The following is a 26,771-nucleotide window of genomic DNA, read 5'->3' on the forward strand; positions in this document are numbered from 1 at the left end:
AAATGAAAGGCTGTCAACCTGGGTCCCCAGATCCCTGATGACTTTGTGCTCCGTGGATTGCCACCTATATGGTAACTAGGGGTAACCTAGTTTTTCCCGAAGGGTATGACTATGCATTTTTTGGCGTTTAACCAGGCCATGGCTCTGGCACCAGTTATCAGTTTGTGAGGCCCTTCTGGAGGATATCTGTATCAGATGTGTTTGACTATGGCGGCCAGTTTGCAGTCATCTGCAAACTTTGTCAGCCATAACCCTCCTGTGTTTGCTTGTACTTCAGAAAAGTAGATGCTGAACAAGAGTGGACCCAGGACTGAGCCCTGATGCTGAACAAGAGTGGACCCAGGACTGAGCCCTGTGGGACACCACTTGTGACAGGCTTAGAGTCTGACATGGCTCCAGCAGCTCTGACCCTGTGGGTTCTGTCACTTAGCCAGTTTGCAACCCATCTTGTGATGTATGGGTTTACATTCAAGCAGAGTTTTTCGATGATACCCGAGTGGGGTATTGTGTCGAAGGCCTTTGCCAGGTCGAGGTAGGCTGTATGGACTGCCTTTCCCTCCTAAATGGCCTTGGTGACTGTCTCGAAACCAAGTTTGAGGCAGGATCTGCCTTTGACAAAGCCAAACTGGGTTGGATCCAAAGTCTGCAAGTTCCCTATGTCTTTATTTAGGAGTTCCATTATGATCCTCTCCATGGCTTTGCAGACAAGGCTAGTCAAGCTAATGGGGCGGTAATTTCCAGGGTCTGTGGAGGCACCGCCCTTATGAAGTAGGACCACAGTCGCCGTGCACCACTCCTTGGGTACGTATCCTGAGGTGAGGCTAAGATTAACAGCTGTCCTAACTGTGGGTTTAATTCCTCGTTGAGTTCGTGAAGCACACAGCCGGGGACACCATCCGGTCCCATGGATGCTGTGTTTTTTGCCTTAGTATGGGCAGTTCTCACCTGGGCGTTGGAGATGTTTGGGGGGCTACAATCCTCTGGAATAGATCTCTCCTTTTGGGGGGGGGGGGAGTTTGCACTGAACCTGTCAGCCAGTATGTTGGCAATGTGTGTAGGTTCAGTAATTTTCACATCATTTTGAACTAATTCAGCATATCTGGGAGTTTCCTCCTAGGTTTCTAACATAGCTAAAGAAGGCCTTATGATTGTCTTGAGTCCTTGGCGATTTCTCAAATTTGCCTTGGATGATTTTATGAGAGCTCTTAGTTTTTTACTTATAATGATCAAAGGTGTCTTACCTTTCAAGGATCTTGTAGTAGCTTCCTCCTTTTGTTGTAGAGCTTGTTTATGGCTGGGGTCCACCAGACTGGACGCTTGCCTTTGGTACAGAGAGTCTTAGTTTTGTTTGGGATTGCCTGATCCATGCAGTCCTGTAGGTGCTGGTAGAAGGCATTTGTAAGTGATTCAGCGGTTTGAGTAATGTTTACCACTGGCTCAGGGGCCTTAGAGACCACACTAGTTTTTAGAAGTGTGAAATCGGCTTTTGAGAAGTTTTTCACTGTGGTCTTTTTTGTTTCAGGTGGGGGCGGGATGAGGACCTCCAGCGAGATTAGTTTATGATCTGATCTCACCAGTGAGGGGTATACTTCCGGTGTTGAATATTTTGATCCCATGTTCGTGATGAGATCAAGTATGTTTTCTCCTCTTGTGGGGATGGTGACTAGTTGTTCCATGGCATTTGAGTTTATGAACTCCAGGAATCTTTGGGTTAGAGTGTTCGGGCTTGAGTAGTGTTCCCAGTCTATATTAGGGTAGTTGAAGTCACCTAGTATGATGGTGTTTGGAGATACATTTATCCCCTCCAATGTTTTGTTTTCAGGAAGGCCATGTGAGGTTCCTGAGTTTGAGAGGGTGGCCTGTAACATGCTACAAATTGCAGAGCAGTCTTGCCTATGGTTAATTGCACCTGGATGGTCTCCAATGCACCGTGCGTTGCCACCAACCTTGAGGTGTGGGTGTCCTTTATGAATATGGACACCACCCCTCCTTTCTTGGTGTTGTCTGGATTTTGGGGCCGGAACGCATGATACGAGGTGAAACCTGTTAGTGCTGGGGTGCTCTCAGGAGCCTTGAACCAGGTTTGTCACAGCACAGACATCGATGTTCTCCATATTGAGAAGGGCCTTGAGTGCGTGCATCTTGAGATTGAGACTTCTGGCATTGAGCAGCATTACCCTTAGTTTTTTTTCCTTTTTGGTATTCTAGGGTGGTAGGTTTAGAATTTGAGCCTTGCCTAAAAGGCACTATGGGGTGGCAAGAGCCTTTGCCAATATCCGGAAGCCCAGGGGTGACAGGTGCAAACCATCCCTTGCGAAGCAGCGTGGCTTGTCCAGCATGTCATCCCAGGCAGACAGACATTGGATCCCCTTTGAATGACACCAGAATTTAAGCCAATTATTAAAGCTGATCTTATCACTGTATTGTGGCATCATTCTAGGTGAAGGTAGGATACTGCTCAAGGTCAGGGTCATACCTGCCTGGGCTACATAATCAGAGCGCTCCTCGATGTCCATTTTCATGTAGTCCAAGGAGGTATGTCTCAGGTTGACACCAGCGTGGACAATGACAGAGTCGTACTTGTACCTGCTGTTGAGAGACCCGAGTGCTTGCGTTGTGGCGGATTCTAGCGCCCGACAGGCAGCTTACTGTGACCTTCTCTTTACTCAGTCTGGTGAGCGGGATGTCAGTGTCCGACTATGGAATCACCAATGACAAGTGCGTCTGGCATTTTGTTTGGCCTTAAGGGCTGTGACTGTTTGACACTGTGTGGTCTATGTGTTGCATGTGTTGGGTCGTGAGGTGGTAGTTTGGGTGTCTGCTTTGGTGGCCTCTGCTGTTTTGGTAAATTTTTGATCAGAGCCTCCGAGTATGTCTGTGTGAGTATGTGTGATTTGAAGTTGTGATGGTACCATGTGTGACTGGTATGTATTGTGTGTGGTTACCTTCTCCTCCTGTCTGGTCTTGCCAGTCCTATGTTGAGAGCTCAGCCTCCAGTTTGGCCGTATAGTTGCATCTCTCGCATGTATTTGTGTTTAGTGGGAGAAGAGGATTGTCTGTGTACATGAGGCAATTGTAACATTGCCTCAATATTCCCAGGTTCACCAGTTGAACTGGAGAGGACACTAGCAACTGATCCCTCGACATACTAGAAGTAGTAGATAGAGACTTTCAAAGGACTCCGTGGGAAGTGGGTTTTAGGCTGGTGGGGTACTATCTATAATAAGAGTGCTTTATCAAGGTGCAAGTACTGTAGGAGTAAGTGCTAGGCTTTACAGATAGAGAATAGGGAATCAAGTAGAGATGAACTTTTCAGTTATAGGATATGCTGGTTAGATCAGCAGTACAGCTCGAGGAAGGTAGTTCTAAGGGAAAATTGGAAGAGTGGAATTTAGATGGCCCAAATAGTTTAACCGCCGCTGCTCGTGTGCAACAGTGGTAACTCCGTGCTAAATCGCGCTTATGCGCATTTAGCATGTTTTATAGCAGGGGCTGAAGGGAGCTAGGAATTGGCCCAAAACGACCAATGGACTACTAGTTTCTGGCTGAAACTTCACCAAATCGGACAAAAAGGCCACTCAGTGCTTCCCACTGGTAAACAAAGAAACTTCACACTTTACAATACATGGTTTGGTTGTGGATTTAAATGACAGTTCAACAGAATCAGAGGCACCAATTCTGAGAAATTGGTCACCTATGCCTAAAGTAGTAAATACCTTTTCTGATATGTTGCTTAGTGGTAGGACATACTGGAATTGGAGCCAAAACTGCATAAGCAGTAGTTAGACAAAATATGCTAAAGGTGAACAGATAATTGCAGTAGATTTTGTATTTTGTCTAGTAAGGACACCAAGATTGTCCTAGTCTGCTAATCACCAGTTTAAATGACTGATCAACCTTAACCGACACAATTCATTAGAGTCAGCACCCAAACACGAGTCAGCACCCAAACACTGACCGCTATCACTTAACTTGTATACTAAAATATAAATACTGATGGCACTGGGGTCAGATGGACATTACTTGAAACCTAGAGATGTGATCTGTCAGAATTGCAGCTAGACAGTCCTGTAAATACATTTACAGAATTTTACAATGAAGTAATGGAGGTTACTTGGGATGCATTAAAAGTATCTGCTTGGAAGAATTAAAATTTGTATTGTAAAAAGGAGTGGGATAAAGGAGATTTTGCAATCAAATCTAGATTTAAATTTAAAATGCAATGAAAGCTGCAAATTAAATTTTAAAAACCTGACCATGAAAAATTTAAATCATTCAATAAATTAAAGTACCAGTACCAATACTTTGTAAATACACAATACAAAGTTACAATTTTCCTTTAAGGAATTAAACTTAAAAACAAAGCCCCATGTCTAGATAGATTTAATTGCAGATAAAGTTTGAAGTTTTTAAAGTATTCCCCCTTCTTGGGTTTTGTATCCCCTACCCAATGATTCCTATTCTAGATCATTGCCAAATTTAGATAATGTCCAAACTTAAACAAATTTGCCCAACCTTGCAAAAAAGTTAAGATCGCATGCCAACATTAGTGATACTAGAACTCCAGGTAAATACTAATACCTGAAAACGGATCACATTGATTATAGAAAGTTTAATTGGGTAGATACAAGTTTGATAAATGAAGTCCTTTCACAAAGGAAGACTCTTGATAATTCATCTAAGAAAATTCTTAATTTCAATAGTTTCCAAAAGGAGTATTTTATTGGCATATTAAAGTTTGCAAGATAGGGCATAGGTTTCAAATACTGACTTGCACATTAAATAGTAAAGTCTCCATAAAAAACTAAATGGAAATCCACATGATCCTGTTATTTCTGAAGACTGGAGGGGGAAAATAAATCTTACTGGAAGATGCAGACTTGGAAAATATTCTAATTTGATTGGAATGCGAAATAACTGCACTATTCTGGAACAAATTTAGAAGTGTTAAAGCATTGTGGACAGAAATGCAACCAATTATAATTCCAGAATCAGCTATATAGATTACTTTGGTCCAGTTAAAGGATTTTCTTAGTGGCTAAAGATACGGAAATTTTTGGCAAAAATGAACCAATCCTACATAGATACTGGTTAAGTTATTTACTTGATAAATATGTACTTCAAGTAGTTGAATTGTCAAAATACACTCACCTCTCCAATCTTGGAAGCCCTCCTCAAGAAGTGTAGTGGAAGTGGTCTGCTAAGATTAAAGTCAAGTTCCTGAAGAATCCTCCTTTCCATTTCCCTCACCTGTGCCTTCGTATATGTATTATCAGTGACTGTGGTAAAGTCCTCTATTTCTGGTGGGTACATCTCTTCATATTTTGATGCAATAAACATGGCTGTTACACCAACCAGCTGAAGTGTTCGTTTTGGTACTGGATGAATCTAAGCGTAGAAGACATCACTACAAGTCAAAAATAAGTTAAGCAAACTAAACTACATCTTGCATTAATTAACTTTAAAAGAATGAATCTTAGAATTACTTCCCAAAAAACAAGTTTCAATCTTGTTATGCAGAAGACAAGTATCCCAACTGCAACTGGTAAACATGTTAGAATAAGCCTGTTGAGAGCATGATTTAATTCAGAAGCCACCCTTAACAGCATTTAACAGATGAATTGTTAAGCAGACCATGAGTTGCAATATTTCAAGTTGAAACCCATACTATCACCAAGAAACAGGTCTGCTGTCCCTATCTCAATAGGGACTAGTACCAGGGCTTGGCAGCACAAACCAGGGCCTATATTTCCTAAAGGGTAGGAAACAGGGTGAATGATTTGAACACAGGATTTCGGCCACTACATTAAGCATGAAGAAAAATACCCAAAATTGCTTTGTGGAAGAGTAAAGGCTGCAGTTCGGAGTTGCCTAGTAGAGGGGATTGTCTCAAAATGCCCTCAGGCAATGCTAAGAGAAGCACAGTAGAGATCCCACAAAGCTACTTCAAGACATGAAGACATTGTAGACATTTAATCTTGAATGCAGTGGGGTTCTAGAGGCAGACACTTCCAATTTTTGGAATTGACACTTGGGGAAAATTATCCCTATGGTTCTATTAGTGGTGCCAAGTTAAGTTTTAGCCTCACTTAAGATGCATCCTTGGAAATGTGTACCTGAAGGGAAAGTAGGCCACTCATGTCAACCTGGGTCAGTACGTCATTGGTCCATATTACTATCACAGAACTAGATCAATTGAGTGTCAAGCCAAATCCATAGAAGTACAGTGCATTCACTGCCAAGTTCCCAAAACAGTTGTACAGGCAGACTTGAACATTTTCCTAGTGACAGTAGGCATTTGATTTGGGCATTTACTTGCACCAGGTAAACCTCCATCTTGCTGATTTAAGTGGAGTTTAGTACTACTTCACAGCAGGCCCGGCAACTCAACCTACACTACTTTGCACTGCACTTTTGCAGCACTGAATGGACTGACCAACAAAGTTTAGTCTTGCATTTTCAGTGCCGCAATCATTGCTGCCCAATACTGCCTGCATTCATCTTAATGCCCCACCTACTTTGCACAAGGAGCAAAGTATGCAATTTTATGGGCTGCCCTTTATCAAGTACAGCAGCTTACTACCATCTTAGTGGAGATGTACCATCTTGCAGTCTTTAGCTTGCTCAAAAGTGTGGTGATAATGTGTTCCTAAAATCCGACAAAGCCCTGGCTATTCTTGCTTAGCAAGAGATCGGAGAATTATGGCAAAGGTTTTATGGAACTTGACCCACTGAAGTCACTCCTCAAGGCAGTATCAACTTGCAACACAAATAAGCCATGGCAAAGAATACCACCATGCAGAATACTTTGAAACCATGTAAAACCACAACTATACTAAACCCTGGGAGCAACAGAGCTCTAAACACTGCAGAGTATGAAACTCCAGTCAGATTTGCCATTACATTTTAACCCATATCCACTGTCTCAAGTTAATTCAGAATGAAAAGTACATTGGACCTAAAAAACTAACCAGTTCAGTATTAAGTTGCAGCGACAAGACAATGCTCAAGTTTCCAGTTTCAGAGGTTAGATACTCACCTGAAGATATCGATCTATGATGGCAACAGTCATGTACATGGTCTCCTGAAGCAATCTGAACTTTGTCTGAACCAACACCAGCCAGTCTACCAAGATTGCACGCATGCCTCCGGTGATTTCCTGCCCATCCAAGTAATGTGGCTTAATTGGCTGTTCTGCCTGGAAGAAAAAAAAAAGTTTTTGTAAAAGGGCAGTCCCACTTCACAGAACCACATAGCCCAGTAATTCATGCACTCTAAACTGTTCAGACTTCTGGTAGGTTGAAATGTACTTTGAACCCCATTTGATCAGTATTGCAGTCACAACAGGACAGTACATTCCCAAAATCTACAGCTTTGTGTATGCACCATAATTAATATTTTATGGAGCTAAAGATGGTTTGCCCACCCCTTGCCTCATTTTCTGCTTTGCTGTACTTCTGTGCAAAGTCGTCTGTTGCATTCTGCAAACAAAGTAGCATTTATACTATTTTACACTTAAGCTATTAGATTGTTACTGAGCACCAAGTCAGGCTCTTGGAGTGAACCTCCCTGCACCCTTGTGGCAGGTGTGCAGTCAGGACTCTGGTTACAGGCATAAGGCTCAGCTAAAATTGTTTGTTCAATGTTTTAACAGCTCCAGAATCAGGCAGCCAGCCACTGCTTTGATGTACTAGTCTGTTCATGTGTAGCACACCATTGAACACTCAGTGGGGGTAACCACTGGCAGCTAGATGCAATACATAGGTGCCTATGATCAGGACAAGTCCTTAAATTATGCTAAACTGCTCAGAGCGCTGTCCCAAAGCCACCATATCTACAGTAGTCTCATACCATTTAGAGAAACCCTGTTAGTATAGACTAATACCACAAGTTTAAACCCCAGTTCAACTACACCACTCCCATTTTTCCCCACCTGAAAAGTTTCAGCCAGCATTATGGTCAGTTTCCCTCCATTCTGTACCAGCCTGATAGGTACAGGTATCCAGAGGCAGTAGAAACTGCCTCATGTAGACAAACCCTCCACTCCTTAGACAACTTGAGATGCATCTACACCAAAAAGCTAGAATCCTTGCTCTTGGGCAACAGCAACACTGAAGTCAACTCTTACACCACTTCACAAACCATGCAATCATATGCAGAGGTACTCTAGAAAGCTACCTAAACACCAGAGAATTTAGACAAACATGCTCCACCCAACACCAAAAGCACTCCATAAGCTCAAGCCCCCAAGGCAAAGTGCATTCAACCCAAATGTTGCGGTCATAGATGACTCCTTGTGAGATTAAGCATCCCACTCACCAGGCTGGACAAGGTTAATCAGCTCTCAGGTGCCAGATCAGACAATGCACTGAAGTTAACCCCTTTTATGACAGTCTTAGTCTATTGGTGTGACTGACTAGAGATGTACCTAGATGGACTGTAAGACGTTAGAGCTCTAACATGTCTCAGGCAGGCATGTCCCTAGCCTACTCATACAATAGCACAAGACTACAATTGGGCTTAGTTTCTGGTATCACTAAGGGGATCCAATTCTTTGTATGCCTGGGATATGGTGGATTGGTGAAGACAACCTTAACACTGTCTTGCCAAGTACCTCAAGGCTCAGTTACTGGCCAAGGCACTTCACCATTGCACCTTTAAGGAAATTTGACACCAAGTTAATGCTTACATTGCTAAACAAGAGTTTCAGAAACTGTACTCTTAGGTTCATAGGTGTGTACTACACTAATGGCCCTGGGGTCTTTACAAACCTAACCATGGGATTAGGCTGGCAGTGCCACTAGACTTTAGTTCCCAGTGCCCATCTACTAAACAGCCACTGGAGTTATCCCCAGGGGTAATTTCCCAACCACTCAAGATTTCTAAGAGTGTCAGCCAGGTGCTCTGCTTGACATGTATGGAAGTCTATTCCATAGCATGGGCAATCTCTAGGTTATGAACCTGTCCCCTCAGTACATTCTATTTGTGACTAGGCAGAGGTCTCAGGAGCATGTGGTGCGGAGCAATTGGGGATTTCAGATTTAGCATTAAGAGCTGGGTCAAACATGGCTCTGCAGCAGAGATCACCTCTAAGTTAGCAATACGAGGCAGAATAGTTTCGAGTCTATATAGGATAGTGTTTAAGACCTAGAATCCTGAGGTACTAGTGACCTCTCCAGTTGGCATGTACCTCTGACACATGCCACTGTACTCTGGCCTAATGAGGCAAGAGTAGGGGGACAATAACCTTCCTGGATGCAACACTGGTAATTTGGTGCAAGGCAATTGTCAACGTGTTTCCAGATCTCCAACACCTTCCGTGTTCAGTGGACTGTGGTAATTCATGGGAACCAGGTTTACATACTTTGGTGCCAGAACCATGGCCTTAAGCTCAATGCCAGTCATTTGTCTCAGTGAGGCCATTCTGTAGGATCACCGAGTAGAGAGCTCCAACTTGCAATAGTTGGAAACTTGTCAGCCCGAGTCCCTTTGTGTTGGCCTGGACTTGACAGGACCCAGGACCAAACCCTGTGGAACTAGTCATGACTAGTAGACAGGGTCATTGAGTTAGCTACTTTCACTGTGGGCTCAGTGAACCAGTTGACAACCCACCTAGTGGTGTAGTGGTAGATAACTAGCTTAGTAAGTTTTTCTATGATTCCTGAGGTGGGAATGGTAACGCCTTGGTCAGATCAATGTAGGCTGTATGAACCACCTTGCCTTCATCCACAGCTCAAGTCAGCCAACTAGGTTGAGCAGGCATGATCTACCCTTCACAAAACCAAACTGTGGGGGATCAAAGTTTGAAGACTCCCTATATCCTTTTAGGTCCATGTGTTTAATAGCCTTGCATACCACTAGTATGACTAATGGGGCAATAGTTCCCAGGCTCTATAGTTGATACTTTGTGGAAGGGGGTGACAGTAGCAGTGCACCATTCAGTAGGTGAAAGCCTGAGGTAATGCTGTGATTTAAACAGGGCACAGGTGCCAGTTCAGTGTCAGGTCCCATAGAAGCTGTATTCTTGGCATTTGACAATGCTGTTTTAACCTTATACTGGGTGCCTTGCAAGTTACAGGTATTGTGATTGGTACTTTGGTAGGGAGATGGGTAAAGTTGGCACTGAATGTCAGCCAGTAAACTGGCAATGTTGGCTTTGTATAGGAGGTACCATTGTGCAGACGCTCAGAGCACATCTGGGTATTGCTGTGGAGATTTACACAACTATAGGCCTTATGGCTGTCTTTGTTATCTGCTGCAATTGTTTTCATAGCTAGCTTTACAGGATTTGAGATTCTCAATCCTGTCAAGGCCGATAAGGGAGTTTTTCCAGACTTCCTTGCATAAACACATGAAAGGTACAAGGGCATACAGCAAATTAAGGCCAAGGCCATGTCTTAGAAAGCCTAGAAACACTGCCATTAGCCCATTTCCTTTACACAGTTGGTTATCCCAGCATCTCAGTCTGGAAACTGAACTTTCATGGTGTGGAAAAAGTGTTGAATGCAGTTAGTCTGATAACCATCACTGAATGTCACTAACCATGGAGAAGGGGCACCACCATCACCTCAAGTGGAGCCGTCATATGCCCCCTGACAGGTCTAGTTTATTGAAAGTGGCTGGTTATCTTTTTGCTTTGGAGAAAGCATGCCAAATGCATGCCATTTGTGAACCACCCCCAAAAGATGACTACGAGGCCATGCACAGGAAAGGAGCTGTACTCCAGTCTTTCAAAAAGACCCAAACCCTTTAGCAGTTTAAGAGACTGCACAACTATACCACAAATCGAGCATGCTCAACCCAGTCTCCACTTCATCTAGTTTCTACATATTCCTCAATATCCTACAGCTGCTGAAGCAAAGCAGTCCTTCCACTGGGACTTAGAACAGCAAGCCTGGCCAACTCTCCCAGGATAGAAAACAGTGCACCCGCAGTCACCTACCTTGTTTGCTCTTAACACAATATCCAAAGTCACTGAATAGACTGCTCAATGTCAAGTGGTCTGCCTTAAAGCAGAAATAGCAACATTTTCTTAAGATACCAGTCTACATATACTAGCACAAGATTAGCCATGCCAAAAAGCTAGATAACTATGTTTTCTCCATACTTTAGATACCAACCTCAAGCTGCCGCAAGTAATCATAAATTTCCTTCACATATTCACTGCATAGCATTGTATTTCCAGCATCATCTGCATCAACATCTTTAACTTGAAGCAGCACATCTGAAAAAGCTTGGCACAGTTCCTCCTCAACTATACAAGATATTTCCATAGGGCTTTGAGCTGCAGGTACCTGCAACTAAAAAAAAAGTTTTAGTAACCAGTTAAAGCAAATAAAGTGCATGTTCAGATGCCAATACAACTCAATATAGTACACTAACCATAAGGGCAACTCACTTGACAGTTGGTTTGCATCACAGCACCTGATTAATGATGCATAAATGCATTCTCCAATATTCCTAATTTATGCAGTTATGGAATACGTGCACAGGAAAGGATGCATCTCTATACTTTAGCACAAATGCACCCCCAGACCACAATGGGAGCAAGTGGACTAAGGAACAAGTTTCACAAGGTCTTGCAGAGCCCTCTTGCATCACCTTCCGTGTGGCAATTAGTTATCCAAGAAGCAAGTGTCACATCCTGGATGTAGCAGCAACAAAAAGGCCAAGAGGAAAAGCAATGGTAGGAGCTAGTCTACTGAAGAAAGCTTTTAATCCTGGGAGCCAACAGGTAGGTAATCTACATTAGGGCAATTCCAGGTAAGACGCAATAGGGCAAGCAATACCAGCAGTTGCCTCAACTTTATTCAGCCTTAATTGAATTAGCAGGGGACCCTACAAAGGCCTTTTCTGTACTGCAAGACAGTATTAATAGATTCTATAGCTAGCTGTAGCTTAGGACAGCAATTTAAGTTTGCAACCCCCCTTCCCCAAGATATGCAGCACCAGTTTATGCTTTCCTAGTTCCTGTGCAGTGTTACCCCTCCCAGCCATCTTTGGTGGCTAGAGTAAGGGATGAATAGCTTAGGACAGAGGACAAGCAGGCATGTTCATTGCATCATGGATTCTCTCTAGGGTGCTAAAGGCTTCCCCTCCCCTTTGCCTATAGTAGCAGCAAAGTTTGGACAAATTTTGCCTGCATAATCTTTATGCTGCAGTTCAGAAACCATCAAGTTTACCCAAGGGCATTAAGCAGCTACATTTTGCTGTATGGCTGGATTCATGTGGACTTCTAGCCCAGAAGAAATATTGGCTACATCAACTTAGTACCCATGGGAAAATGTGAAATACCTCCCACATCCCAGATGCATTTCTGCTACTCAAACGAGTAATCATCATCACTCCAATGGATCTCAGGAAGTTTGCATTGTAACTTCTAATGAGCAGAGGTAAAGCTTTTTCACAGAAGATACATTTCAAACAATTGTTTGAATCTCTGAAATAAGGATTACAAAAGTATAAAGTAGAAAATTCAGCACATTCTCTAGTGGCAGTATTCTTTAGGTTCTAACCACAGAGTTACAGTAAGCCAAGTACTATTACATTGTCATTTTGTAAACTCTACAACCACTTTGCATACAGTCAGCATTTTTAGTCCTCAAAAAGGAAAGAATTGTTACTTGGTAGAGATGTAGAAAGTGACCGGTACAGGTAAACGTTATGCAATTGTTAGTGAAAGTCTTAAAACCTTGTACGTAGCAAATAAAGCAATAAGTTATGCCTAGACACATCAGGTGGTGTTAACTTCAGATGCACCTGGAGTCACTTGGCTGACTATGGAAGATGCTGTCAGGATTACAGCATCTTCCATAAAGTCAAAGCCTTAAAATGGATGTAAACATTACAATCAAGTCGCCCCTTTCAAATATATGCATCACCAGTCTACTTTTTTTTTTAGAAGTGAATGTGCCCTGAATAGTAGCATTAAGCCAGAGCAACTCAATGGACCAGTCAAGTAGCTGCCTCCAAGGGCTAAAAGGAGGCAAGTGAGCATGGACAGATTCTGGACAGTTGAGGAGCCCTTTACCAAGGGCCAAAAGGGCAAATACCATTTTCAGAACAGCCATTAAGCCTGCCAAAGGGCACAGAATGTCACCTTGCCAACTGCTTTAACATCTGGTTAAACTCCATGGAAGTTAGGGGTCCTTTAGAGAAGAACTTTGCAGCATTAATCTCAGGAACACTTATCAGGTGTAGTTGAATTAAATTAGAAACTGGCACCTTAAGTGTGCCAGGTATAGTGAAAACCCTCAATTACCTCACTGCCAAGAAAGGAAAGTAGGGGTGTCGTATGGTTTCCTTGCTGGAAAACTTGCAGCACAGCATTCATTCCAAATTAGGCCCTTCATGTGGTCCGACTGCATTTCTGCAGGACAGGCAGGAAAATTAGCACCTGACAGTCTGGTATCTAGGGATCCTGGTGGAGAAACAAGAGGAAGCCTGCCATCTTCAAGGATACTCGACTGAAGTTCCTCTTACGGTTTGAGATTTGGATTGGGAAAACTCACTAAGATACTGCTGATGGGATCTCCTCACACTCAAATGAGGGTTTGAATGTTGATAGTACTTGCAAGGTTATGGACCAACAGTTACCTTGATGAGGTCTGCAGCAGTCAAGTTCTACTGCAACTTTTACAGCACTAGCCTACACACAGATGCATGTCCAGTATTCAACAGCTCTAGCTAACCCAACATTTTAAAATTTAGATTGTTCTATTTCAGAAATGAACATTCCAACCTTTTCCACAGAAAATGGAAACAGATGTGGTTTGAAAGCTGCACTTCTGGCACCCCACCACTCAGTACTATTCACAGCGTTTGTCAAGACAAGACATTGCTACTGGTCTGCAGACAGCAAACTGTCTCCAGAACTGGAGATTAAATGCAGTTTTTTCACGAGCTGGCAGAAGCCTGCACATTAAAGTTACAGCAAAGATAGTACCCCCCATGAGGGACATTAACTTAAGCAGTTAGGGCTTCAGTGAAACAAAATATTTTGCCAAGAAAAAAATTCTACCTACATCTGCTTGGCCACTGAATGAGCCAACAGTAGCACTCAAGGGTAATTCAAGTAAGAACCTGAACTCTCATCCAAATTTAGCATCTCCTACTTTTGAGGAAAGATTTACCTGGGCCAATAGCCATATCCATCATATGTTAAACTTCAGTTCTAAATTTGTCACCCACTTGTGAACAATCTGGAGTCACTAGATCCTTCAGAAAGGTGTGGATTACTCTAGCAACTTTCTAGAAGGGAAATTTTAAAGCTTTCCTTTTGGACATTCCCTGCCGAACACTTTTAGGTTTGCCCAGACTTCATGCTAACAGATGCATGACTGCTTCAATGGACAGAAAGTCCCCTTGAGGAACTAGGATATTTCAGAGGCCCAAGGATAACTCTGGCTCCATTGAGCAGTGGCTACAGCCATCAAACTAGCTTAGTGACAAGCTTACAATGCCCAACACACTTTAGCTCAGATTATGTCATGTGACCTTGACAGTAGGGGTAGGGGTAGTCAAACTTACTAGTTTGAAGTCTTCCTGCATGTAAAAGGTTGCAAGTAGTGGTCTTGCAAAAGCAAGAGATGTCCTCTTATGAAGGCAGTTAATTGAAACAGGAACTTAAAGGAAAACATTCAGAGGCCAATGTGGAACAGTAGCATGCTTGAAGCTTGTTAGTGTCAAGTGTGACAGTCCAGGATCAGAGTAGTACAGGATTAGAAAACTAGTGAAATACAAGTTAAAAGTAAACATTTACTCAAAGCAATTGCTCAGAACTGCCACTGGGAGAGGCAAGGCTTCAACAGGCAAGCAGACCTACGCCCCATCAGATTCACTGAGAAACATATGGTCCCAATAAAGTTTCCCAGGCAGAAGAGAACCATATTGCTCATCTAACCAGATGTCTAGCTCCTGTTGAAGTGGGCTGTATGATTTCTGGGTACAGAAACCAGACCAGGCCAGGACCTGCAATGGTAGCAATGAAAAGGAGCAGAAGGCCCTAGAAAGGTACCACCTTAAAAATGTTGCATTGCTTTCACATTTAAGCTACAGCACTATGGAATGTTTCAACTCAGGGCATTGTCTTGCACCAATTGTCTGTATAGAGCTAAGAATATTTTGTACTGTCTGTTTTTGCTTAGATCTTTTGAAACTCACACCCACCCTCCCTATTTTTGGTTTGTAGTTTAAGATTTGGTGGCTTTTGCAGTTTCCTACCCCACAGTAGATTTGATCTGGGACACTCCAGTCCCCATCTCTACCACATTCTACCCAATAAACTCTGCACTTGATTGTATTCCTTTTTAATTTAATTGCATTTTTTAAACAGTCAGGTTTAATATTGCTGCATACTCAAGTGCTAGCTTGTACTGCATGTGAATCTTGCTTCTGTTTTTGCTACGTTTCTGTAAAAAACTGCAAGCCTGTTTCCTACCTTTCCTGTAACTAGAGTTACAGATTTGCTGTATCCAGGACTTATGTAAGCTTTCTGTGCTGGATGGAAGCCTTTTAGCTTATCAGTGGGAATGATAAGCACTATGTAACCTGTCTACCACATAAGGAGTGGTTCTGGCCCAGAAATTGTAGTTATTGGCCATTTGGGCAATCTCTTCCAGCTCTCAACTTTGATTTGAAAGCCTGTATTTACAAGTTTGTCCTGCAACTAGTGGATAGAGATTGTTTTAGAACTTAAAATTTGCTTGTTCTTGCTTGGCACTTCAGAGCTTGTGGGTGCTAAATGGGCTGCTAATTGCTGTGGCACTCTTCATTACCTGGAGGAAGACAGTTTTTTGTACTTTTCCTCACTTATCTAAAGGTAAAACCCTGCAACTCTTTGTGTGGTCTTGCACACAGAGCAGTGTCAGGCAACACCAGTTAGCTGGAGTATACTATTCCTGGCCCCACAAAGTCTGCGCTGTAAATTTTCCCTTAGAACTAGGCAAGCCTCAAGTGCTTCAGATCAGCTACTCTTATTGCAGCACTTGCAAAAAGAGAAATCAGCACTTGTCCTAATCTCCTAGACAGCACTATTCTCCAAAATTTCCTAGACAGCACTATAATATAGCACAAGACCCTCGATCATCCGCAGGACTTTAGTTCAATTTACTCTTCAAAGCATGTCCAGAGGTCAGCTTCAGGTGCGCTCTCCAGTTCATCTGGTGGAATTGGGAATCCTGAGGCAGTGTCACAACTGCCCCATGTATACAGACAACCCTCTCCTCTTACCTCTAGGCACAAACAATTGAGATGCAAATACACAGCCAGACTTTAAGCACTCTAAACCCATGACTTAGTCAAGAGGATAAGGGACACTTGCATCACACCACCTGTCACATGAATCTACAAAACAAGCACTGGCAAAACATACATAAACACAAAGATACTTGGAGGCACTAGGTACCAATCTGAAGTGCCCTTCAAAGCAGATGAGCAAGCAACCTGCACCCCCAAATAGCACCCCCAAACACAAGCCAGAAAACACAATTCACCTCAGTGTGCCTTAACAGCCCTCAAGGCAAAATACCATACCCAACATGCTAGTAATAGGAGTAGTAAGGCACACTGATGTGCCACTCACCAGGCTGAACAAGGCTACAGTCAGCTGCCTCTCAGGTGCTCGGATCTGCCACAACACAGGCACTTGGATCACTCCAGAACAAGTAAAAGTATGAGGCTGTTATTGTACATGTTGGTGTGAATGATAAAGCTGTACCTCCCTGGACTACATGGAGACATTGAGGGGCTCTGATAGTGTAGATAAAGCTGGTAGGACCCTGACCTTGAGTAGCATACTACCTTCACCTAGAATGATACCACAATACAAAGACAAAATGATCAATTTTAACAATTGGCTAAGCTTTGTAATTCTAAGGGGATCCAGTGTCTGCCTGGGATGACATGATAGACAAGCCTCACTGTTTTGCCAGAGAGGTTGCACCTACCCCTTGGTTTTCAAATACTGGCCAAGTCTCCTGCGGTCCCCATAGTGCCTTTTTTAGGCAAGGCTCAAAGGACAAACCAACCACTGTAACCAGCACAGGTAACCAAAAACTAAGGGTAATGCTACTAAACGCCAGAAGTCAACCTCAAAATGCACAAGAGGCTCTCCTCAGCATGGAGAAAATTGATGTTTGTGCAGTGACTGAAACCCGGCTCAAGAGCACCCCAGCACTGCCAGGTTACAATTCATATTATACCTTCTGGCCTCAGTTACCAGATTGCAGTACAAAGGGCGGAGGTGTATCCATATTCAAGGATACCCATTTCTCCAGGTTAGTAGTGCAGCATGATGCCCCAGAGATCATCCATGTGCAACTATCAGCAGGCACAACCACATTTCAAGTTGTAGCTGGTTATAGATCACCCATCATGTCCCAAGATGCTCACTCTGCATTCCTTGAGACATTGGAAAATATAAAAGGTCTTGCCCAACACCATAATCTTGGGAGTTCCAACTACCCTGGTATAGACTGGGTGAACTACCAATGTTCCAACTTATGCTCGGCAATTCATAGAATTTATAAATTCAAAATGCCCTTTAACTAGTATGTTCCCCCACTAGAGGGGACAACATATTTGATTACAAACATGGGCACCCATTGTACCACACCCATTATCACCCCCTCCTTGGTCAGATCAGACCACAAACTGATAACCCTGGACATCCTCACTCCACCTACCCCAATCAAAGAAACCAGTCAAAAACCTCTCCAAAGCAAACTTCAAACTACTTTCAAAGTGGAAAGCTTCACTATTCCCTTGAATAATGATATCCAGGATGCGGAATCCTACACCAAGGCACTCAATATATGCATCTTCAGGATTGCATTGACTGCTATCCCAAATAAACCAAGACTCCTTCAAGCAAGAAGCCACCAGTCTGGTGGACCCTGGTCATAAGCAAACTTTACAATAAAAGGAGACTTCTACAAAAAAGGCCAAATTTCAAGTAGAAAAATCATCCCAGATTAGTTAAGAAATTGAGGGCCCTCGAGTCAACTAAAGCCAATTTTGAAAAGCTGCCAAGGATAACCATAAGGCCTTCTATGGCTACATCAAAAATCTAAATGGCAATGCTCAGGTCAGTTCTGAGCTAGTACAAAATGGAACAAAATATGGACCTTTCGGACATCGCCAACATCTTGGCTGACTGGTTCAGTGCAAATTTCTCCCTCACCACCTACAGGTGGTATTACCATTCTAGGGGATTGTACAAATTTCTCCCTCACCACCTACAGGTGGTATTACCATTCTAGGGGATTGTGCAAGTCCAATTATCACAGATTGGTTGGTTAACAAGGCTCTAAAGCTAAAAACACTGCCTCCATGAGACCAGATGGTGTCCCAGGCTGTCATATGCACGCTCCAAAAAGGAATTAACCCCACCCACATCTTAATACTCTGTTCAGTCTCAACCTCTCCACAGGATGTGGCCATAGCATGGCACATGGCAGTGGTGGTCCTGCTACACAAGGGTGGGGCCACAACTAACCCTGGGAACTACCAACCAATAAGCCAGACTAGTCTTATCTGCAAGGCTATGGAGCTCATAAATGGAGATTGAGAACCTCCAGTCACTGGACCCCACACAGTTTGGTTCTGTCATGGGCAGATCCTGCCTCCTGAACCTGGTGGATTTCTTTGAGAGTTATTCAGGCTATAGATAAGGGAAAGGAGGTACACACTGCTTACCTTGACCTTGCTAAAGCATTTGACACCATTCCCCATTCGGGTATTATTGATAAGCTCACCAGCCTGGGTATAACCCCTTACATCACAAGATGGATTGCAAACTGGCTCTCAGATCCCATAAAGTAAGAGTAGTGGGATCCATGTCTGAATCCAGACCAGTAATGAGTGGTGTGCCTCGGGGCTCTGTCCTGGGGCCCCTCCTGTTTGGCATACTTCAGTACAGGCAAGCATGGAAGGGCTGTGGCTGACCCAAGTTTGCAGACTGCAAACTGGGTGCCATTCGGTTGACATGGAGATCCTCCAAAAGGGCCTAAATGAGACTGATGCATGGTGTCAAAGCCAAGGTCTCAAGCTGAGAAAAAAATGTGTAGTAATCCCCTTTGGAAAAAACAGAGTACCCGCTAACTACAACATAGGAGGCAATCCCCTTGAAATCTGAAGAAATAAGGAATCTAGGGACCCAAGTAGATTGGTATCATGGTTATCAAAGGAAAGCTGACTAAGTGGCTAGAAAATCCTTCTATATGACCCATCTGATCCTGAAAGGGTTTGCATCAAGATCTAAGGATGTAATGGTGCCCCTCTACTCTTCCCTCAGACCCGAGTACAATGCACCCAATTGGAATGTACCTGGCTAGACATCTCCAGCAGCTGGAGAGATCAAAGGTACCTAACCAAGAGGATTACTGGCCTCAAAAACAGTTGCCCTATGCAGCACGATTGAAAAAGCCAAGACTGTTCTTTGTTGCATACTGCTTTCTCAGAGGTGATCTTTAACAGAGCCATGTCCAACCTAGAATTGTTGAACATGCTCCATCTTAGCAAAACCAAAGATGCTAGAGCTACACGCTCTAGGGATATAAACCTCAAAAACAATGAATAGAACAGGCTGGTGGGATAGATTCCCTTCCCAGAGACTTCCCTTACTATGGAACAGGGTCCCCTCACCACTCAAGAGGAACCTTGATGAGTGGACAGGTAAAGTTCACACCTGGGATCACACCAACAGCACTACTAGATAGGGGCCAAGGGTACTAGCTGCTAGTACAAGGGTCTAAGGAACTACTAAAGGGGCAGTGAATACCACACAATGTGGCTGGGCTAATAAAATGCCTTCAGGCAGATAACCCAGTACCAACCTATGAACCTATAAAGGATACTACAAAATGTGAAGGAAAGGAAGCCTTCAGGTAAAATTTTGGAAGCCTCAGCCTGGTGTTTGCAGTTAAGAGCATGGCTGCTGCAAGACAGTGGAAGGTGGTCAGAACTTTGGTGCAGTTTAGGGGAGGTTTCCATTGTTTTACAGCAAGTTTGGATTCCTTCCTTAATAGGATACCAGCTAGCATGACTTCTGGAGGTCTTCACTTCCCTCCTACAGAAGGAAATTATGGGGATGGGTCCCAATAAGAGCTCTGTATCATATGGCTACATAAGACCAGATGAGAAAGCCATCCAAAAAGTGTTGGTGTCCTAGATAACTGGGCACAGATGCTCGATGCCAATCCCTCCACATGACTTCCATCTGGATCAGATAAGCAGAGAAAAGTAAAGGTGACCGGGATACCTACTGCAGAGGATGGTGGGAAGCACATTACTGCAACAGTAACTACACAACTCTACATCTATAATTATGTTTTTAGTGCGTTAATACTGATGCAGAATAGGCACTTGGGGAAGTGCTTATGTAGTGTGACTTGGCCATTTGGGAAAAAGCAGGAGATTGGCACAGTAGAATCTAGCAGTGCTCCCCTTGTCAGCATTGCAAGTTATGAGCTTTTAAATGCTTTAGCCCCTTGTACAACACATTCCAACATGACTGTAAGCAACAGATTAGAGTTGAATTGACAGTTTAAGGCCATTCTTTCTGCCCTTAAAAAATCAGATTCGCTTTGAACACAGCACATCATGGGTGTCCAAGTGTACACTACTATTCTCTCCCTTAGCCTGGAAACAAGTTGTTGTACAGAGGTAGACACTCAACACCATGGGCAAGAAAGGTTGGCCTACACAGTAATGAAATTTAGGTAGACAGCCCACTCATGCTGATGAGAAACTAAGCTTTGAGGCGTTAGTCATGGGCTTGACAGATGTTGAGACAACTGGCTAACAGGTGAGCTTCAAAGACTGGAATATAAATAGTCTCACTAAGTAAACATCCCTTCAAGAACTGCTCAGCTGGCAGAGGCAGAAAATACCTCTGAAAAGCCATTTTATACAGTTTGACAAATGCAAGCACCAAGGACAGCTGGGTCTCCCATTTGCCAAGGCACCAGTCTATTCTACACCGGTATTTTGTTGCAGAAAGTGCAGCAAACTGCAACAACACATTACAGCCTTTGCTACAAGATATCCCCCTCAGTGAGGCTTGTAGCTAAACACTACAAAATTTGTTCTAGTAAAAAACTTGATACATCCCAACTGCGTGGGGAACTGGTCAGCCATGCTCAGTCTGAGAAAAGCAGGGGTCTCAAAATGAGTTTGCACACCAAGATGCAGCACACTGGCATGGCCATTCCAGCCTAAACACCCTTGCCCCAGTGAAAGTATAGCTGAAGTGACTTGACAAATGCTGTTATTGATGCAAAGCAAAAACATTTATAGCCATTCTTAATTATCTCTGTATAATGCCTCAATACTGCCTGCCCAAGGTTAGAAAGAGGGCACGCTTACCTTAACTTCCTTTTTTTGCTTCACTTCTATTTTTTCAGGTACTGCATCAGACTTGCTAGTTTTCCTTTGAACGTGTTTTACTTCAGCTGCAGGTTCTACTCCCTAAAAACAAATTAAGAAAAATAAAGTGTCAGAAGTGAAAAATTTAACAGCAAGCATTTACTTGACTAACTGCATTCGCATGCAAGCCACCACATTCGTTACACCTAGGAAACAGCATTGACATTACTGATCCAGAATAAAGTTCAGCATTTACATGCCAGTGCTTAACCTGGAGGCTTATTCATACTACAAGTAGCAGAGGTACAATGGACGTTTACACATACTCAAGTCACCAAAAATGGAAGCAGGCAGTCAACAACCCTTACCATACAATAAAGATGCATTTAGTGAAAGCCTGAACAGAGGGCATGCCAGTTTGTTTAACTGGCTACCACTGGATTCACTTTCTCCAAATTCTCTAGGCGATTTGTTCAGTCTAGTAGATGAATACAGACAAATATTCACCCTGCCTTAGTATAATGGTACTACTTCCACCATTTAACTAGGTTTCCTTTGCACCAGCAACTAGCCATCCTTAAGGACAGGGAGCAGAACACTTGCTAGCAAATACAACAAGGTCAAATGCCACTAACTGGTCACAATTACAAGCAGTTAAATTTAGAGCAGACTTTGCAAGCAAAGCTGCAGTGGGAATGAATATTTGACAACCAAGTCATGCTGATCTTCAAATCCATTTGACAGTAGCCTAATTCACCATTCCCATGCCTTGGGGAAGTCTAGCTTTGTGGCTTAAAATTATGTACCTACCATCCTCACTGCAGAAAGCTTGCAGAGTAGCGAGCTTAGGGCTGTTGTCAGCAAACGGCTGATCTTAAAGGTTCTGCATTAGAGTGCATCCACCTGGAGCACTGCCACAGCTTTAAAAATAGTAATATGGAGACAGCAGCATTAAAGCGACAGTAAATATGGAGACAGCAAGAGAAACAGAAGTTTAACTGGTAAAAGGGTCTTTTCAGGCTTGTGGTCAAGCAGCAAGACCCACAGTTGTGGAAAGCCAAGGACCACAGTAAAAGAGTTAGTGAGGATTTTATACTGAAGCCCAGTCTCACACTGAATTAGTCAGAATGTGCAGGGAAAAGCAGAACCACAAGCTAGCAGGCAAGGCAGTTTTTTGCAAATGGAAGCACTAGATTTCAGCCAAAGACTCAAGTAGGAAATGAAAGCCATTTCCTCGAGCTTCCAAGATGCATTTGTGCAAACTGCAACTCCATACACAATAGGAAATACTATTTCAGTGACAAAACAGGCTCCTATGGTGGAACATCCACCAACTACCTTGATTATAGCAAGCTCAAATGCTCATAAGCCTAGTACTCATTATACAGCAGGAACTTATTGTAACATCTGTTAAATGTCAGTTATGTACTTAGATAAAGATTCTAGTTTTCTACTAATGTACTATGTAGAATCTGTAAATGTTCTAATCGCTGTGTAAATTGTTAATTACTATGTAATCCAATGCAACTACTGTGTTGCACTGTGGAGCTTTTCTCCCCGGACCTCTGCTGCAAATGGAGCAACGTCCAGTCGGACACTCAGGTGAAATATAAATCAAGGACCCAACCCCCACCCCCCAAAGTCAGATCTGAAGGCCTGAAAATGTTTTACCTTAGCCTTTGCTCAAGCAAGACAGCCCAAATTCAGCCAGACCACTAAGCTTGCTTAATACTGTTCAGATAAGTGCTCAAAAGGAGCAGCACAGTGGATACATAAAAGTACTCCAGCAAGTCAGAACTTTGCTTCAATCATGCTCACCCACCTGCATTTCAAAATGCAATGAAAATGTTTGTGCTTTGTTTAATGGTTTTAAGAGTATTGTCACAATTCTAAACATTGCATCCTATTAAACTAGACTAAAACCACTGTCCATACAGGATTGTACCTCAGCTTGCTGCAAGGGCATTTTTACTAGCAAGCTACATAACCACTGGGTAACTAAATGGTATCCAGGCAAATGTTTACGCAATATTGAAGGGCACTGGTAGGATTGCCAATAAGTTATGATGTTCTGCATTGCAGCTACCTTATCTGGGTGCAGCAGATCTTAGAGTCAGCAGGGCACATTAGATATTCAAAGTAGCCAGTTCAGATTCCAAGTAGCTACATATTACCCATTTACCAATCAGATCTATTCATGTGCAATAGAACCTCCCCCATGCAACAGGCTAGTGGGAGAGACTGCTTACTGTCTGGGTGAATCTAGTACAAGATGAGGGACAATACCAATAAGACTAGAGGCAGACCCCAGAGTTATTGCACAGCCAATTACTAATTCCTAGTCTACTTTATATAATCTAAAGGAAAGTTGCCAAGTAGCTCTTAGCTTGAATAGGCAAGAGGTCACATTTCTCATGTAGTACTAACAATCTCACTACCTTTAACCCCCCCCCCATTCAAATGGGACCACCAAGTAGCAAGAGGTGTAAAAATCAGTGTTGAACACCTATAACTAGTGGTAATGGATTTTGTGGGCACGTTTTCTATAAAAGACTTTGATGAGATACTACATGAATCCATGTAGAATGTAAACCATTCCCCAGTGCAAAAATCTGAAGGTCATCCTAAAATCTGACTACCAAATTACCTTTGAGATTAACACAAGGATTACAAAAATTCACATACCTTTTTCAAGGTCACTTTAGGCACAGCCACTTTATTTCCAATGTCACCCAGAGCAGTCCTGGGTCTACAGCCAAGCTTTGTGACTGCATTCTTTCCTGGGAGTACAACATTCTCTGCATCAATATGAACATTCTGTAGAAACAAAAGCAAAAAAAAAGCACATTAAGTATCTAGTTACCAGACAAGATTTTAGAACAGTTTTATTGCACACTTTCCACCCAAGCTCATTTCATCCACTTACAATCCTCTTGGAGAAGTAGGCCTTCAGATGCGAGGTGCTGCTCATAACTCAAGTTTATGCTAGAGTGACTAAAGAGTTTACTAGATACAAGTACAAAGGTATGAGAGACTGCTCAGTCAGTGCTCTTGGGTGATTTGGGGGCACCCACAAGTGCACTTGCCTAGTTAACACGAGTTGCTATACTGCAAGGGACATTGACAAAACATGTTAGTATTTAGCTTCTACTTGCAATGGAGGTGCTGAAACAGTACACTGGTGTAGAGCAGACTGCCTTGCCACAGGAGTGGCTGTATGGCCTTAATTTGAATCTGCATTAGTTTCATCTCGACCTGCACTTCACACAAATATTATTCTGCAGTGTGGCAATAGGACCAGTACCAGTCAGCAAATAGCTTTACAGGCTGCTTTTAACACCCTGGAGTTTCCACATTATCTGCAGAAGCAGACAGTAGTGAAGTCAGTGACCCAGGTCTGACTTCAGACAAACCAGTGCTAGTCACTAGAATCTGTTCGACCATTTCCAGGATAACAGTATCAAAACTGTAAGTATGTGAACTCTGGCTAAGAGTTGATATGGACTGGTTATAGTGCTGGAAAAGCATTAGTTAAGTTTCACTACCACTTGGATTTGAGGCACTGAAATAATGGCGTTTGCACATGGAACTTGTGTAGCCTACCAAACTCAGGTGCATGAACCCATGCTTCAGAGTTGGTCATCCCTAAAAAAAAAAAAAAAAAACCACACAAGGCATGCAAAGTCAGGACAATTTCCAAGCAGAAAAGTAGCAGCAAGCTAGGTACACAAACTGCTTTAGTTGAAGCTACTCACTTCCATACACTAGACCGCTGCGATAGATCTTAACATAACATGCTGTAAATGCATGTTGGACTGTAGAGCTAGTGAGCTAGAGGCCAAACAGGGGGAAGTCAAAAATAGCAGTTTTCTTCAGGGGGCCTGTATTAGGCAGTAGGAACTATATGCAGAAAAACTATATATAGTGATAAAACTGTTGATACTAAAATGGCTGAATGTCCAAGCCAGAAATAGGGGAACTAAATTATTGCAACTGAGATTGCTTTTAGGGACAGCTTACAGAGCAGCAAAGCAATTTCTTTATGATGGACATATGGTAGATTCTAGTGCTCTTTATGGTAAACAGCAAGAGCTCTGCTCCTCTTAGTTTCATAGTATAGTACTAGGCTATCTGCCCTAGGGCATTTATAAGCCTAGCAAAAGTGTATGTGGCTTTTGCCACCCCATGTAATGATACAAGAGTGTACAATTTAAATTAAATTTAGTTTACTCTGCCTCTATCTAGCAATGACAGATGACCCCCAGGGCAAACCTACGATCATCCATTAGTCCAGATTTCTCTTTGAGTCAGTGAGGGGGGCTCTGCCCAACATGGACAGGTATCCTGTTAGAGTGCAGGAAGCCCCTGGGTTATGAATCTGTCCCTCCAGCATGTCCTATTCATATTTGTGCTGAGGTTTAGATCTTAGCTCTCGTGGCTCTGATGGATTTGGATTTGAGCTGGAGCATGTCCATTAATTCTGAATTGGACATGGCCTTGTATGCAAGGCACAGATCACCTCCGAGCAGGCGGTATGCTACTGAATAGAGTAGGAGCTTTCAGTCTGGCAGCATATGACTGATGCTGGAGACCCTTGATCCTCTTGGTAAGGTACTTTTGTGGTCTCTCCAGCTGTTGCAGGTGCTGGGTGAGGTACATACCAAATGGGGCAATGTACTCAAAATCACAGGCCTGATAAGGAATACAAGGTTACAATGACATCCTTTGATCTGGATGCAAATCCCTTTGATATAAGGTGGGCAAGGTAGGTCTTTCCAACCACTTTGGCAATGTGGGTGTCAAATGAGAGGTCCCGCCAACTTGGGTCCCTGGGTCTCAAATTACTTTTTCTGTACTTAATGGATTACCACCTGTGGCAATTTGTGGGTACTAAAAACAAAGGGGATGACTATACATTTTTTTTGGCATTTAGTTTAAGGCCATGACTCTGGCACCAGTCGTCTGTTTCTGCGAGGCCCTCCTGGAGGATGCATGTGTCAGCGCAACTAGTTTGCAGTAGTCTGAACTTTCAGCCACAACCCCCTTATGTTTGCCTGCACATCTGAGAAATAAATGCCAAACAAGAGGGGTCCCAAGACAGAGCCCTGTGGGACTCCACTTGTGACTGGCTTAGAGTCTGACATAGCTCCAGCTATTGACTTTGTGGGGTTCTGTCCTTTAGCCAGTTTGCAACCCATCTTGTGACAAACAGGTTTACATTTAAGCTGTTGAGCTTGTCTATGATGCCTGAGTGGGGTATTGTGTCGAAGATCCAGGTAGGCTGTATGAACTGCTTTGCCTTCAATGGCTCTAGTGAGTTTCAAAAAAGCCCACCAAGTTTAAAAGACAGGATCTGCCTTTTAAAAAGCCAAACTGGGTAGGGTCAATTGTCTGTAGGTCCCCGA

At 43.1% G+C, this 26,771-nt stretch overlaps 1 protein-coding gene across 2 annotated transcripts in view; it reads right to left on the reverse strand.

Annotated features, from left to right (window-relative positions):
- CCNB1 (cyclin B1) overlaps positions 1-26,771 on the reverse strand; it is a 102,930-nt gene that overhangs the window by 25,303 nt on the left and 50,856 nt on the right. Inside the window, exons 2-6 of one of the 2 annotated variants that reach the window (XM_044063732.1) lie at positions 24,052-24,183; positions 21,367-21,468; positions 11,121-11,294; positions 7,040-7,198; positions 5,152-5,388 (exon numbers count right to left, since the gene is read on the reverse strand). In XM_044063732.1, coding sequence (XP_043919667.1) covers positions 5,152-5,388; positions 7,040-7,198; positions 11,121-11,294; positions 21,367-21,468; positions 24,052-24,183 — 804 coding nt within the window. Of the gene's footprint in view, positions 1-5,151; positions 5,389-7,039; positions 7,199-11,120; positions 11,301-21,366; positions 21,469-24,051; positions 24,184-26,771 lie in introns of both variants that reach the window. The other variant, XM_044063731.1, reaches the window with a different exon arrangement.

This window comes from Protopterus annectens, chromosome 2.part2, assembly GCF_019279795.1.
Source record: "Protopterus annectens isolate FY-2018-M chromosome 2.part2, PAN1.0, whole genome shotgun sequence".
Classification (NCBI taxonomy): Eukaryota; Metazoa; Chordata; order Ceratodontiformes; family Protopteridae; genus Protopterus; species Protopterus annectens.